Source organism: Choloepus didactylus, chromosome 8 (assembly GCF_015220235.1).
Source record: "Choloepus didactylus isolate mChoDid1 chromosome 8, mChoDid1.pri, whole genome shotgun sequence".
Taxonomy (NCBI): Eukaryota; Metazoa; Chordata; class Mammalia; order Pilosa; family Megalonychidae; genus Choloepus; species Choloepus didactylus.
In genome coordinates this window covers 47,615,760-47,632,080 of record NC_051314.1, presented here as the reverse complement: position 1 = coordinate 47,632,080, position 16,321 = coordinate 47,615,760, and the positions used below count along the sequence as shown (strand labels likewise).

The 16,321-nt window shown below is 33.1% G+C and overlaps 1 protein-coding gene across 1 annotated transcript in view; it reads left to right on the top strand.

Moving 5' to 3' along the window:
- The window catches only part of TMTC2 (transmembrane O-mannosyltransferase targeting cadherins 2), a 438,482-nt gene that overhangs the window by 282,946 nt on the left and 139,215 nt on the right, over window positions 1–16,321 (top strand). Inside the window, exons 7-8 of the mRNA XM_037847587.1 lie at window positions 1,764–1,842; window positions 15,351–15,472. Of these exons, the coding sequence (XP_037703515.1) occupies window positions 1,764–1,842; window positions 15,351–15,472 (201 nt within the window). The remainder of the gene's footprint in view (window positions 1–1,763; window positions 1,843–15,350; window positions 15,473–16,321) is intronic.

The window sequence follows — 16,321 nt, the reverse complement described above, 5'->3', positions numbered from 1 at the left end:
TGGGGGGGGTGGGGGGAGCGTGGACTGGCTCTGAAGAGGGGCTTTCTTTCCTGTTTTCTCTCTCTCAACCTGAGTGGTTCAGTGGAGAGAGCCTCAGCCATTTTCAGTTTGCAGCTCGCTGACCCAGACAGGGATGGAGTTGACAGAGTCAGAGAGACAAAGGTGCTATGGAAATGCAGAAGATAGCTCCCTAGGGGGTGCATCTTCCCTAAGAGGAAGGAGGTGGGGCCCAGCTCAAGGGCCTGCCCTCCCCTCAGAACTCAGATCCCAGGACCTGGGGGAAAACAGTCAAAACAGAAACAACCTCAGTTAAGAATTAAAGGGGCCACACCTCTTTCTACCAGTCAGGAGCAACAGGCTGACCGGCACCGCCTGGCCGGTTAGGAAAAGCGCAGCGATTAGAAGCCTCACAGGAAAGTCTGTCAATCTTCTAAGACACACCCTCAGGGAAACTTGATGCTGCATACTGCTCCTCTCTGAGACCTGAACCCATTCTGGTCTAGGAAAATCTGATTGGGGTAACCAAAGAAGCCAGATGCCTACATAACAGAAAACTACAAATTACATTAGGAAAAGCAAAAATTTGGCCCAGTCAAAGAAACAGACTTACACCTCAATTAAGATACACCTGAGATATTGTTTCACTTTAATGAAATTATCAATTAAAGATTTTCAAAGAAATAATGCTAAATCAAAAATCAAATCAACGAATTCAGGGAAGATATGGCAAAAGAGATGAAGGATATAAAGAAAACACTGGGTGAACATAAGGTAGAAATCAAAAGTTTGAAAAAACTACTACACAACCAAGATGCTCAAGAAACTCCAAACAAATTAAACCCAAACTGGTCCATGTCGTGGCGTATATAATCAAAATGTCAGATGCCACAGATAAAGAGAAAATTCTGACATGCGGATAGTGGTGAGGGTACTGCAACATTGTGAGTGTGATTAATTCCACAGGATAGTATGCTTGGGAGGAGTGGGATGGGAAGATCTATGTTGTATTTATGTTTACACAAACATATACAAATACATACAATGAAAGAGAAACTAGGCGATGATGGCAATTAAATGTAATATGAGACCCTGGATGTGATCTAAGAATGATGGGTAAAAGGATCAAGAAGACAATATTGGGAGACAAGAAAAAAATTGGAATATAGAATGTAAGCTTTATATCAATGTTAAATTTCTTGAACTTGATAACTTCACTTAAGGTCAGTTAAGTGAGTAAACAAGCATCATTGTTCTTAGGAAATACACATGGAAGTATTATGTGTTCAAAGAGTTTTATGAGCAACCTGCTCTTAAATGTTCAGAAAATAGATGGATAGATAGATAGACATATAGACAGATGATGGATTGATAGAGAATGATATAGCAAATGTGGCAAAATGTTAAAATTAGATCTGGGTATCTTGGAGGTATGGGTTTTTTGTTATTTCTGCAACAGTCCTCTAAGTTTGAAAGTTTTTCAGAATAAAAACTTTTTAAAAATAAAAATAAAAGAACAGCTAATGTTAGACTCCTTGTTAAACCAAATTTTTTTATGGCATTCTTCATTGACTGTGCTGAGTATTTTCATTCATGAAATTGATACTCTACAGTATCAAAAGAACAGCTCAATTATTTTCCTCTAGTGAATCATTTAGAAATAGCAGTGGAAAGTTTTAATTTTGGAAGGATGGTACTATCTTATTTTCAGTGAATATCTATGTATTTTAATGGTAATTTTCCCTTGTTTTTATTTCTTAAATTAGGATGCCCTTGGTGTATACAAGGAAGCAATTCAGAAAATGCCAAGGCAGTTTGCTCCACAAAGCTTGTACAACATGATGGGTAAGTAAAATGTTAATATTTTAATTGATGTTTCAGGGACCTGTGGAGAAATTAAAACCCATGCTTATACTAAATTTAATTCTAAAAAATTGTATCAGTTCTCACAAAGAAACTTTCAAAATTGGTGTTACATTCAAATTCTAGCAAAGTACACTTGTTCTGACAAGATCAAATAAATGAATTATGATAGTAATTCAACACATTGGCCAAGGACCACTGGTAAATTCTGGAGTTATCGTAAGAGCTGACAATCCCATTTGTGTATCAAGTATTAGCTACAGTCTGTTGATTGAAAAAGTAGTATCTATATATATGTGCAGTTTTTCCAAGTATGTTTAAAGATGAATAAATTACACATTCACTTTAATGTAAATTAAATCAAATTTGCGATAATTTTTGATCCTATAATTTTCTGAATTGGCAGATTCTCAAAAGTAAGAATGCTATAGTGGAGAGAGTCATGATGTTTAATGCTTATAAAAAATGAGACTAACTGAGTCAAACTGTACGGTTTTCACTGATCATGGCTCGGATCTCGGTAGGTCTTTTTAAAGTAGTAATTTATAGTCAAACAAATACTGTGATGACTGTAAATATGGGTCTACAGTTATTCCTGCTTCTACTTTGAATAATTACCTTAATTCTCTTATTAGTCAGAATGCATTTTAAGCTAAGGCATGAATTTTTCTAGGTAAAAGAGCTCGAGAATTAGAATTTCTAATAAAATATCCACTTTTCACCTGTGGTTAATCCATGACTACCAGGTATAAATTATATTTGTTTGACGGGGGGGGGGGGGGGGGGCGCAAAACTGAAAACCACCTATTCAGCATGTGACTATTAGAAAATTCTTTACATTTTGAGATGCCCTGCTGATTAGCATTACTGTTTTGAGACAAGGAAGAGAAGAGAAGGGAGTGTTGCTTTTGTCCTAAAATCAAATGTTTCTTTTAAAAAGCACAAATTGCAAACTAGGATTTTCCTTTTCATTAAACTTAGTTAAATTACTTACTATTTCTAGGCCTTCCCCATGCATATAAAATAAATGAAATTAGACTAAATGATCTCTAGGAATATTTTTTGCTTCTATATATCATGATGTGAAAATTTTCATAGTAGCTATATGGCTTGTGCACACACAAAAAATCTCAAGTCCTCTCAAAGCAGAAAATGTATGCCTGGCAAGAACAGTCTCTTTTTCTAAATGACAGAAAATTTAGAAATAGTTCAGAACTATGGGGCACAGTCAGTAAACAGAAGAAAATTTATCATTTGAAAGACGTTAATGTATTCTTCCCATGTCTCTGGAAATACCCCACTCCCACCCCCATCCCCACCACAGGTAACCTGTGCAGCAGTGGAATGATTTAACACTATTATTAAAGAAACCTACCTGAGTGTTTTTAGTTGCTGTTTCTTTTTCTCTTTGATGTTACTATTATAAGGTAAAATCTCTTCATTTACTATATCCTTACCCTTAAACTTTTCTGAATTAAAACGTCTCTTTTTAATGTCCAGTGTTTTAGCATCATCTTTCCACACAAATAAGTCTATACAGTGTTCCTACAGTATGCAGATTCATAAGTTAAATTAACTTTTCCATGTGGATGATTTTTCATGTCAAAATGAATACCAAAAGGTCTGCTTTCTCTAAAGCAACAGTTTTAATTTAGGAGTTTACTCTTAACTATAACATTTGAGGAGGTCTTATTCTCAATTTTCCTCAGCTGTCAAATAAGATGTGTTTAAATTGAGAAAGGACTCTGAGACCCTTGGCAACAGACTGCGTATGGCATCTTTGTTGTTAATAGGAATTAACTATAGTTAATGATTTCAGAAATTCATTCAATTATTTAAAGTAAAATTTGATTGAAAATTCGGCTGCACTTTGGGATCTTTCTGTCATATGGTTTTGCAGATGCTGAGCACACACAGGCAGCAAAAGATAAGTGTGTCCCTTGAGGTTATTGCTTAGCCCTTTGTCTCATTTGTCATTATAGAAGGAGGTATTTGCTTTACCCAGACTCTGAAAAGCACTCTAACAATTTGTTATGGGAGATCTGAACATAATTTAAAATTCTACATTTTTTTTTCATAATTATAATGCCTGTCCTCTGTTTAATTTTATGTGAAAGTCTTATCACCTGACTAGGATTTTGCCATTTCAGTTGTTCTCAAAACTATAATTTTCCTAGAGAGCCAGTTCACCTCCTAATCAAGTGGGTGAAATCCCAAGTGTTTGCTTTAACTCCTAATACATTTGATTAGCCTCCATTTGACCAAAAAAAAAAAAAAAGGCCCAGGAGATAAGCTATCCTATCAGTTCATCAGTTTCATTAGCCTGTCAGCATGTACTGATTATCCTATCAAATTTATAAACAGCCTTGAATGTGTTTTCTAATTTGCACATTTACATATTATTAGTGCCCTTTAGGGATCAATGATGGATTATAACTGTCTGGCTAGAGTTACCCTGTAAGTATTTATTTTTCTCATGTCTTTCATTCAATTACCCCTTCACAACCACTACCCTCAAGCATTGGTGTGTGTATATACAAACATTCTCCGCCTTCCCCATTCTATATTTCCTTTCATTGAGTATTAGGAGAAAAAAGGAATATGTGAGAAAAAAAATCACAATTTTGTTTGTTATAAGTAATCTAATAAATAATTCACCGTAGTTGCTTTTCTCAAAAACAACTTAGTCCTTATCATTTTCCTTTTCTTTGAACGTTTTATGAAAAACTTATCTCATTGCTGTGTTTACTGCATACCAGTTGACTAATCCTGAACACCAAATGACTATCTTTTCCCCATTTATCTATTAATAGAAAGTGACAATTTTGGTTCATTTACTTCCTGACTTACATCTTTCCACATTTTATTCTAAGACTGTAAATTTATTTTTTTATTATAGCAGCTTATAAGTAAACATTTAGAAATATTTTTAAAAATATATTCTCATTATTCTTTTCATAAGATCAAGCTTATAGAAATAACATGAAATATATACTATTTTTTATAAGCCAAAATTAATCTTGAACCTAGTGCATTGTTATAATTACTCAGGTGTGAGAATACATGAAATATTGAGAGACCAAATGACAAAATAACTATTAAAATTGCTTTTAGCCAGTGTGTGAATGTGGACAAGTGACTTTATTTGGATGAGTGATTATAAGGGCCTCAGTTTCCTCTTTAGAAAGCCAGCTGGATTAAATGGCGAGTTAGTGTGAACTCTGATGTCTCATAGCCTGTGTTCAAATCATGGTTTTGCCACTTAACTAAGTAATCTTGGGCAAGTTACCTAATCCAAGCCTCAGTTTCCCCCTCTGTAAGATGGCTGTAGTAGCACTGACCACTTCATGAAGTCATTTGGAGAACTGATTGAGAGAATGAAGGTAAAGCATATGGCCAAATGCCTAGCTTAATAAGTGTCTCATAACGTTTGCTTCCAGCATAACATTATTTTAGGGGAGTTTTAAACTACAAAAGTCGATGATTATATTCCCTAACAGTTCTTTATCTATATACCAGTATAAATATCATTTCTCCACAGATACCATTTTATCATAGTTATGACCTTGCAGTTCCTGAAGTTCAACAAGGATTCTATTTGGTTCTGCCATATCTAGAATTGCTGTGTATTTTCTCCAGGCCCATTTCTCCTTTTCTCTCAGCAGCAATCAAAATCCTTCTTTTACTGTTAACTTTACCAAAATTGAAACAGCGTTCTCATTTTATGTGCAGTTAAGTAAATTCCATTAACAGAGCACATCCTCTAAACTAAAATTGTCATATTTAGTTTATAGTTTCTTCCTTTTCTGTAATGGCATTTTTTCTCTAGACTTATTAGCTAAAATTATTCTTTATTCTGACACCCATTATAGTATTTTTATTGGACCTCAGTTTCTCCTTTTATTCTCATGTTATAGGTGCATTTTAGAATCATAGAATAGAGTTTGAAGATTCATATCTTAAAATTCCTAACATAGTCTTTTTTTTTTTTTTCCCCAAGGGAGAAAATTAACACCAAAGAGTTGAGTTGATCTTTTCTACATCACAGTTTGTGGCAGAACCATAAATGTAGTTTCCTGACTGAAATTCAAATGTGCTTTCTATTTAGTCTTTCTATATTATTGAAATTCATATATTCTTTACAATTTCAAAATAGCTTTTCTGTATGCATTTAATAATCAGCAAGAAATAAACTACCTAACAAAAACCTCTTCAGTCTAACTAAAAAGAATAAAATGGAAAATTCTTGTCTCGTCATAGGTGCATTAAATAATATGGGATAATTTTTAAACATCTTCAATTTTTGTTGCTCTATGATCATTTATTTCCCTTATTATCTCTACTGAAGCATTGCCTTTGAATAACCCTAAGAGATTATGGGACACTAATAGGATGTAACTTCAATTATTTTTATCAGTCTGAGCCCTTCCAATCCCAAAGGTCATTTTAAGCCTATTCACTATTTATTATAAAATTACTTGGCTTTCTCAACATAAAGTAATTGTTGGGTTTCATTATGTAAGTGATTTAGGCTATTCCATGTTGGCAATAGATCTTTAGAACAAAGGGGCACAATGTGTTTCACAGAATCAGAGAGAATCCAGGGTTACTGTCTTGTCATTGTAGTCTATAATCACTGTGTTTAGAATAACCTCAGTGTGCAAAAAAAAAAAAATGTTTTTAATGTCACTAATGCTGAGTGGGACAGAGGTGATAGTGGTATGAAATGTAAATCATAGATGCGGTTAATTCTCACATAGAATTTTCCAAGAGATTTCACAGTTGGTCTAGAACTCATTAGAGCCTCTCATCACTAAATGAATGCCTACATATAGAAGGAAAATTTTATTACTCTAAACCTGAGAATATTTTGTCCATAATATGTATGCTGTACTATGTTGCCTGGACAAAAAAAAAAATCTAGCTTTTTAAATTCTCCTGATACTGGTGCTATAATTTGTATGTATACTCATATTTTCCTGTTCTCTAAAAAATATGGTTTTATGTAAAACTATGTTTTATGTAAAATATGTTTTTATGATGGGGAATATGTTTTTATCTTACGAGAGGATTGCAGTCTTCCATTGCTTAATAATGACCCATTGCTTTTTATTACCCTATTTGCCTCTAATTTGCTCATACATTTTTTATTCTTTTTTGATGATTATTAGTTTTTTAAAAATATATACATCCCTGCTACTTATAAAAATCCATCCCAATATTGGAAAATATATTTTTCTCCATCAGCCTGCATCTAGGATCTTTCACTTACATAGGTTTGAAATTGAAAAGGTATTTTCTTATTTTATCCCATAAGATGTAGATGAATCATTTGATTTAATTTTCAGTTTTGTAAGAAAAGCTTTTTAATTGTGAGGGATTCCCCCAGTTTAATGGGCTATTAACAGAAAATGGGGACAGAACCAAGGATAGGAAATACAATAAATTTAATAGAGCACTTTTTGGTGTAAAAAGCTTGTCCAGATTTTAGAATTGCATTTTTGAGAAAGAAACTTGGAAAATGAAAAAGTTAATTGTCATAAATGTATATCAGTGATCTTAAGAATTTCTACTATTCTTGAGATAAGAACTGACAAAATGAGACATCGTATACACCTCTTGAAAACAAAATGGAAAAAGTTATCACTTTTAAATTTATCCTAACTATACTTGAAAGATGTACACTTTGTGTGCTGTGTTAAGTCTGTGCAATGGTTTGAAGAAAAGGCCATTTCTCCCTCAGCTTTCTGTATGGCATATGTTTTAGCAGAATCATTTATTTTGTAGGATTATTCTGTTTTGTGTGAATGTGTGTGTGTGTGTGTGTTTGTGAACATGCGTATTTACACCTCATCTTGTTCCAGAATTTATTTAAAGCAGGGATATTCCGAATAAATTTTTAACATGATGGTTTATACACTTAATGTTTTCTGCTATGACTACTTGCTCTTTAGTGGATTGCTTGAGGCATTTAGCATGCTGACTGTGAAAAGGAGATGAAGGAAGGTTTTAACTATGTGAGATGTGAACTTCACATCTCTCAAGTGTGGAAGCATTAACACTCCGGTAGTGTTAAGCTTTTTATACCACCTGCTTCCCCTATTTTGAGTTCTGGCGATTGATTCATTGGCACTCTTGGAATCAGCGAGTTGGCTCTTCAAATATAAGTATGGCCATATAACTGAATTAGAATCTATAGATCTCCAAAAAAGAATATTAACTTCTATTTTTTTAAGATGAGTATATTCATTTAGCTTTTTATTTTTACATCATCAAAATGGATAAGACCGGGAGACCGGTGCCAGGTTTATAGGGTTCATCAGTCTAGAAAAAGTGAAAGATAAATTTGAAACATTTTAGAACTTCACTTTTTAAGATATGCAGCCAGCAAGATAAGGAAATCATGAACTTTTGCCTATGTATCAAAAAGGATAAATATATAAAATTTATTGACAAACCATAAAATTTCCTCCTAAATATTCATTTCTAATTATAGAACTACAGTGGTTTATTTATTTTTTTCTTTTTACCATTTATCCTTGATATAAATTTCATATTATGTTCTCTAGTCACAGACATTCATTTGGTAGGCATTACTCTCTACATTACAAAGGCCAACCTCCAGTTTAACTGTATCAAGTAGGTAATATATTTTGTTTAAAGATTCAATTAAACCCAGGGTCAGAAGATATATGGTCCCTATGGGAGTTTCAGTACTTTAATGCCAATAGTAGGGTTGCCTACAGATCATGCTAAGGTCTAGATATCACTTGCTTTCCTGGAAATACGATATGAGACAGTTGATTGTATTTCAGTGTTTTTAAAACTACACAACCCCTGCTGTTACATTAATTCATACTTCTGCCAATTTAGTGGCAAAGCCAAAGATTGAAGCTTAAAACCTTTATTTTTAAATTGAGTTCTGAGAAAGTCAACATACTCAAATTAATACCTAATAATATCCTTCTTATTCTCTTATTCCCAAATCATTTTAATGTATACTGTTTGAAAAATCTAACTGTTTCGTAAGGCTTCAGTGGAAATGAATATGGAAAAAAGGATATATTTGAATCTTTTATTTGGCAAAAGCCCTGGAATGAATGTTTTACTTGATAGTAAATACTTCACTGTAGATTCAATTGTGCTTAGAAAAATTGAGGTGATGTTACGCTATACTAAGGGAAATTCATTGACTGGATTTCAAAATTTGGCGTTCTTAAAAGATATAGTCATATGGAAAAAGAAAATCTTGTGTGAAGGATACAATCTTGAGAATCAGTTATCAGGAAAACAAGAAGTTACATTTAGAATGGTCGAGTAATATAATTAAGGTTAAAGTTAACTGCATTACCAATTGTATTTATTTTGCTGTGTGTGTATCTGGTTTTCCTGATATGTAGGGGAAGGTTGTTTTCTATTCCCAAAAGAATCTGTACACTGATGGAAGCTATTACCATATTCAAGTATGAAAATAGAGCATAAGTTTTGTCATGGAATGCAAATCCTATTTTGCCAACATTGTTAATTATGGGCATGGGACTTTGTGGGCCATTAGTATTTCATTTTCAAGTATTCATTAAAAATAGGGATTTTTAAATTTCTGACTTAAAATGTCTTAGTTATTAACATTAATATAGCAAATTTTAGTATAATTAATTCAGGATATATTATAGAGATATGTTGCTTGGTCCAGGATATATTCCTAAAAAGATGTGTATAAAACTGAAAATGCTTCTATTTTAGTTTTCTGATTCTTAATAGACTCCTTTCCCATTTTTCTGCAAATATTCAAGTCCTATTTCTCTGAATACCATTGTTTTCATTAATTCTTTCCTAGCTGCTACCACATTCAAGATTCTTTTTTCTTTTCCCTGGTATAAATTTTGAATTTAGCACTTAGTTGCATGTTTCTTTCTAGTGTTGCCTAATTATTTCAGTTATGTTAAACCACTTTATTTACTATCATTGTAATTCTTTCCATGACATTACTACATTTTTGGCAGGTGTATTACCTTCCCCAACACACACACACACACACACACACACACACACACACACACACACACACACACACACACAGCCTCCCCACCCCCACCCCGACATTATATATACATGGTCTCTTACTTTCTGGAAAATTCAGAGCATTTGATAGTACTGATTTCAACCTTTGTTCGTTGATCACTGCCCAGTTGCAAATGGAAAAAACATAAACTTGAAGATTTGTAAAAATGTTTATTGAAAAAAATAACCAGTACATTGAAACCAACAGTAGAAAAACCAGTAAGTATTTTAAATGGAAGAACTTGGAGAGCCCAGAAATTAGATGGATTGAGATAGAATGCTCATCCTTCAAATAGTGCATTCTAAAATTAACGGTATTTTCAATGAGATACTTTCACTGCATTAGCAGCGGAATCCTGCTAGAAATCACAAAGGATTATTTGTAAGTACTTTCATTCTCCAGAAACCAGCAAAAATGCCATGACCTCTGTGAGGCCTGATAATCTTATAATTCCCTGAATTATAAATAGCTATACGCAGTTCGGAACTGTCCACCGCTCAGCCACGTATGTATCACTCATGATTGTGCCCAGAGCCCTTACCATCTGTACTATTATGTAATCTTTTTCTTCATTCTAAACCATAAATCATGAAATCACATTTTTAAACACGGATTAAATCAAATACGTAAATATTAACTTTTCAAATTTTTTGTTTGTTTCATGTGCACTTAAAGTCAATCTTTGGGAAACACTCATAAAAATTTATCTTTGTATCTATATATACAAAGCTAAAAAAATGTATCTTTGTAAGTACCATGAAAGCAGGGACAAATGATATCTTTTTATCCTTTATGTTTACTACCACATGCTTTAACCATTTTGGTTAACCTCAATTGATATGCAAAAGACATATTCAAGAATCAAAAAATAAGTAAAAACATGTAATGGTTATAATAGGAGTGGAGTGAAGAGTGACTACTTTGGTAAGGGTAGTCAGAAAAGTTAAAAAAAAAAAAAAAAAGATCTGTATGGAGTCTTAAAGTAGAAATGCATGACAGGGGCGGGAGAAATAAAGGGTTACACTGGAATATATGCATAATATGTTCCACTACATGCCCTGCCCTTTATCTGCAAGCAGGCTCTGTCCAGTAATTTGAAACATAGGTACATGAGCATCACTGAGATCTAGACTATTGCACCATCAATAATCCAACATTCTTTCCTTAAGGAGTTAGCCTTTGCCTGGCTTATTTAGTCCTGGGGCTTTTTAGGAAGAAAGAATGACATTATTTGTTCTACGTCTGAAACTGGTTTATATCTGCCTGAAGCTAGCCTGGAGACATCCAAATCTCTTTTGTCTGTGAGTGAATCGGAAATAAATCTGGGTGATGAACCTGATCACTACATCATCGCACAGCAAATATTCTCATTCTTGTGAAAGTACCTCTATTATGTCATTTTTTGCAGGATGAGAAGGAAAAATAGCCATCATTGTTTCTTTTCTCCTGGGTACTATAAACATTTTTTGTTCCATTATTCTGTTAAGAAAAAATCACAGTACCAGAGAAGACGACTTAACCCCCTTCCCCTACCCATTCCCAACCTATCTTCATTTCCTTACTTATTGAATTTACTGAACTTTCTTTTCCTGTGGCCATTTCCTTTATGGGATTTTTATGATTTTAATATTTTAATCAAGCTTGAAGTATTACATACATTCCATTCTCTCCCCAAACTAAATCCACTGATGGCAGTTTTTAGTTATTTTGTTCTCCCTGATTATTTTTTATAATATTTGGGCTGAGTGGTTTAGTGGAATGAGCCAGGAAGAACTCTAATCTGAATCCTGAGTCTGGTGTTTACGTGTTTTTGACATTGAACAAATTGTTTAAGCTCAGTGATCCACAGTCACTTCATTTGTAAAACAAGACTCAGTGTTAATTATAGCCTAGGGTTCATGTCAAAGCATGAGAGATAACATGTTAAGACCATATAGGTATTCAACAAATAATAGTTTTTATATGGTAGGCAGCTTGATGGAATGGAAAAGAAATCATAGGCTTTGGAGTCATTTGACCTTTTTAAGATAGGATTATTAATTATCCATGTGCAAATCACTTATCATACCTGAGCCTTCCTCATCATGCATAAAATGGGTATGAGAAATGTAAATCTCCTACCTTGACAGTGCCAATAATATAGCAAATACTTGTTATCTTTGATATGGTTTGTTGTTTCATTGAGTTGACTTTTTAAAACATTTTAATTCATCCATGATCATTTTCTTGCATTTTACTTTTGCATCTTGATTTTATTACCACACATATAGACTGCTTTTGTCTTAAGGTCAACTTTAGAATGAAAAAGCATCTTATATGCCACTTGTTCCCTCTTAAGAATTGAATACTCTGTATGCATCAGAAGCATTTTTAAACATCAGCCATGGGTTGTTTTTGCTCTTCCTTGTTCTTTCAATTCAATGGTTTAAGCCCAAGGCAAACTGATGTGTCAGAAGCTAGAAAATAATTTGCTGTGAGTGAGAAAGTATAATTTTCACCTGAGTTGGCAAGTTGGGTAGTTTGTGTGCTTTGAATTCAGGTAGTCCTGGGTTTTAATTGTAGTGCTACCATTATGCAGAAAATGCATAAATAAGTCAAGAAATGCATTTATGCAGAAAATGCATAAATAAGTCTAGAAATGCATAAATCAAAAAATGCATTTATGCAGAAAATGCATAAATAAGTCAAGAAATGCAGAAAGGCATTTATAAGTCAAGAGATCAGCAGATTCATCCACTTAGCCACTCTGCTTCTCAATTTCTTCATCTGTAAAATCTAGGTAAATCTATTCTTTAATAGCAAATGTAATATATATACATTAGATATATATCATTTGCTATTTAGGGATATTTATGTATATAAAGCACCAAGTATAGAGAATGAAAACAGGTTTCATCTTGTAAACTTAATCTGAACAATATAGTGGTTCAGAGGGGTAATGTGTTAGGACTTCTTGAGGGGCTAATTGAGAAACAAATTATATACGATGACAGGAGTAGCTGCACAAAAGTCAGACATTTGCCATCCATAACTCCTTAACCCCATTCACAGTAAACACTCAGTGAAAATTGTTGTCACAATTGTTGTTATTATTGAAATACAATGAATGGTTACATGAAGTTTTCTTTCGTTGAAATGAGTAGTACCTAAGTAGACTAGTTACTTATCAGTTTTTGTACATTTACCAAGATGCACTGTGACTTATTTATAACCCTTTGATATTTCCCTGTCTCTGAAGTTTTACAAATTAATAAGTTGCTTATGACTTGGGAAAAAGTACAGATTCTGAAATGATTTTCAGATATTATCATGTCTGAACTCAATAACTTGGGTTAAGATTTGGATCCCTAAAGCACTTTGGAATTGAGATTCTCTGTCGCTCTTTCTTTCTTTTTTTTTGTACAGAAGACCTATTGTTACCAGTATTCTAAAATTAGTTGATTTTTTTGTAAATGAAAAATAGAAATGATATTAAATGCAATGGTTGTACAACTTCTGCAAATTGACCTCTGAGCACTTGAAGACCCAAAATAGAGTTTCATATTGATTCCAAAAGGAACCCATAATGCAGGCACATCATTCAGCCCTAACTCTATGGTTAATTTGTGTTTTCTCACTGACTCTAGAATCCATTTTTGACATAAATATTTGGATACAAGTCACCATTAATTACTTTAAAATGTTCAGTTCTTTAGCGATTTTGCATCTATGCTGTCATATAAATTATATCTATTATTGGTTTGAGGAGTGGTTCATTTCACCCTAAGAAAAATGATTACTTTCTATATTTGGAAGTATTTGTTAATTCAACATGGCAAAAAAAAAAAAGTCTTAATGGTGTTTCTGGTTTTGTAAAGAGTTATTTAGTAAAAACAGAATTATTATAGAAGCTAAAGGAAATGTAAAATATTCCATACCTAATCCTACTATTCTATCAAACTGTATGAGTATTTTTGTGTATGCCATTCCATTGTTTAGCATTTACATAACATTATTTACTTCAATATTTCTTTCATCTCATCCTGTGATTTAATCATGTGATTAATCATGTGATTTAAGCTAAACAAATTCTTAAACTTTAGAAGAAAAACATTTTCCAGCTATCATTTTTATGCTAGCATAGTTTAAGGACTATTCTTATAACTAGAAACACATAGATGTGTGTAAGTGGATACATACGTTTTTGTGCATATTGTATATTGTCACCAGTATTTTTTACTAACCAGCCAAGTAAAGAGTATTGAAAAGTTCAGAAGACTCAAACCAATTCAACTCATCAAATATATTTGTATTGGCAATGCTGTGCTAATAAGAGAGGAATACGATTAAAACAAAAAGAAGCTAGTTTTTTCTTTGAAGCAAAGATGTTTGACTAGTAAAGGTAATAAATTTAGGAAAAGCCTCTGATTATGCCTCTAAATGGAAAAAGTTGTCTTAGTTATGAATGGTTAAACTATAAAGGTTTGCCTGGAAAATATTCAGGCTACCATCTATTGCCTGGCCTCAAAAACTGAATAGCATCTACACTTGCAGTGCTGATTAAAACTATATTATTTAATTTAAATATACAAATCTTCTTAAAATGTTATTTATCCATCAGCTTAATATTCTTCCATACCTTAAGGAATGATGATTATAAGCAGGCAATTGATATACTTTTGGCTTTATTTCCATTTTTTTTTTTTTTTTTTAATTTTTGCCTGCTAGTGAAATGCCATTTGGTAGCTAAAATTTGTCTAATTTGAAAGTAAGGACTGATTGCTGAAAGGCCCCAGACTAGCTTTTTCCATGGTGTTGGGCATGCCTGACAATTGTTGTATATTCATTGGATTTTCCAAGTAAGACTGGTAAGCTTAATTTAGTTATTAAAATATGAAATTCAAATAATTTCTGGATAAACTAGGGTCTGGCATTAATAGTTAATCAACTTTTTTTTATTCTTTCCATTAGTCTTAACTTCTCAACAGGGTTGTAAGATCTTGGAGGGCAGGTAACACATCTTTATTCCAGTGCCTGCAAAATGCTCTCCACTTAGTAGTTTGCCTATAAATATTTGAATTCCTAAAGGAATGATAGTGTATTGAAAAGAACAAAAATTTTACAGAAGAAAGGACAAACCAGCCCCTAAATAATAAAAGAAATGGTGAAAAAATATGTGCTGGGGAGTCAGATGTTCCTAGGTTAAAAACCAAAGCTTTACCACTTAATAAATTTTTGTCTTTAGCCATGTCACTTAATTTCTCCAAACCCAAGTTTTCTCATCTGTAAAGTGGACATGATGATGACATCTCTGGGAATCAAATGAGATAATGGCACAGCTTTTAAAATTCCACTGAATGTAAACATGAGGACGCTACTGCTGCTGCTGGTATAGTAAATGCGGTTGGAAAGCAGTTTCTCAGATTGAGCGTCATAATTCTCATTCCAGGTGAAGCATATATGCGATTAAGCAAACTCCCCGAAGCAGAGCATTGGTATATGGAATCACTGAGATCCAAGACCGACCACATCCCTGCTCATCTCACCTATGGCAAACTATTAGCTCTAACAGTGAGTAACTGTCTTCCTCACTCTTGAGAGATTGGTTCTCTCATTGTGGAAATGGGTAAATGGAGGTTGAAGCACTTGTTCTGAGCCAGATAGCACAGGTCGTTAGGATGTAATGATGATGGTACTAAGTTAGAACTCTTATGGAAAAGATAGAAAGAAATATATTACTTTTGCTAGGGTCCTAGACAAGGTTGTTGCCCTAGACAGGATGTAAGATGTCATGATCCCTGATGTAAGTTAATGGGAATATATAAATGAATAGCCCAAAATATGTGATTATATACTAAATTGATTATTATAAGAATACTTACATAAAGATGATGTTCTACAAGCCATTGTTAACTCAAATTTTCTATAATGTTAGAACTAAGTTTGAATCTTTCTAAATAGCTGACATCTTATGCAACTTTGAACTTTGATCACAGTCACCTGGAACTCCTTCTAAATGAAGTCATTCTGTAAGAGAAGTGGAACCATCATTTAGCCACTCAATATGTGACAAACATTCTGGGAAGCCACAGTTCCATGAAAGAGGTATTAGTTTGAATCATAAGAAATTGCTGATATTCTACCATTTTTGACCTACAAATATGGCAATTTCTTATGTTTCAAAGTAATATTAATATATTCATTCTGCACAGTAGGGAATTGTTCAAAAGCTTCCGTAAATGTTTTAAAGTCACATAGGTAATAAATGGCAGAACTAAGCTTCATATCTATGTGTTTTCATTAGATAAACGTAGAGTAAATGGTCAGAAAGGTAGATTCCTAAGTGAATTCACGGAAAGGTAGTATCTTATAATTATCTAAAAGTAATATCATTTGACTTCTCCTGAAGATTGTAGATTA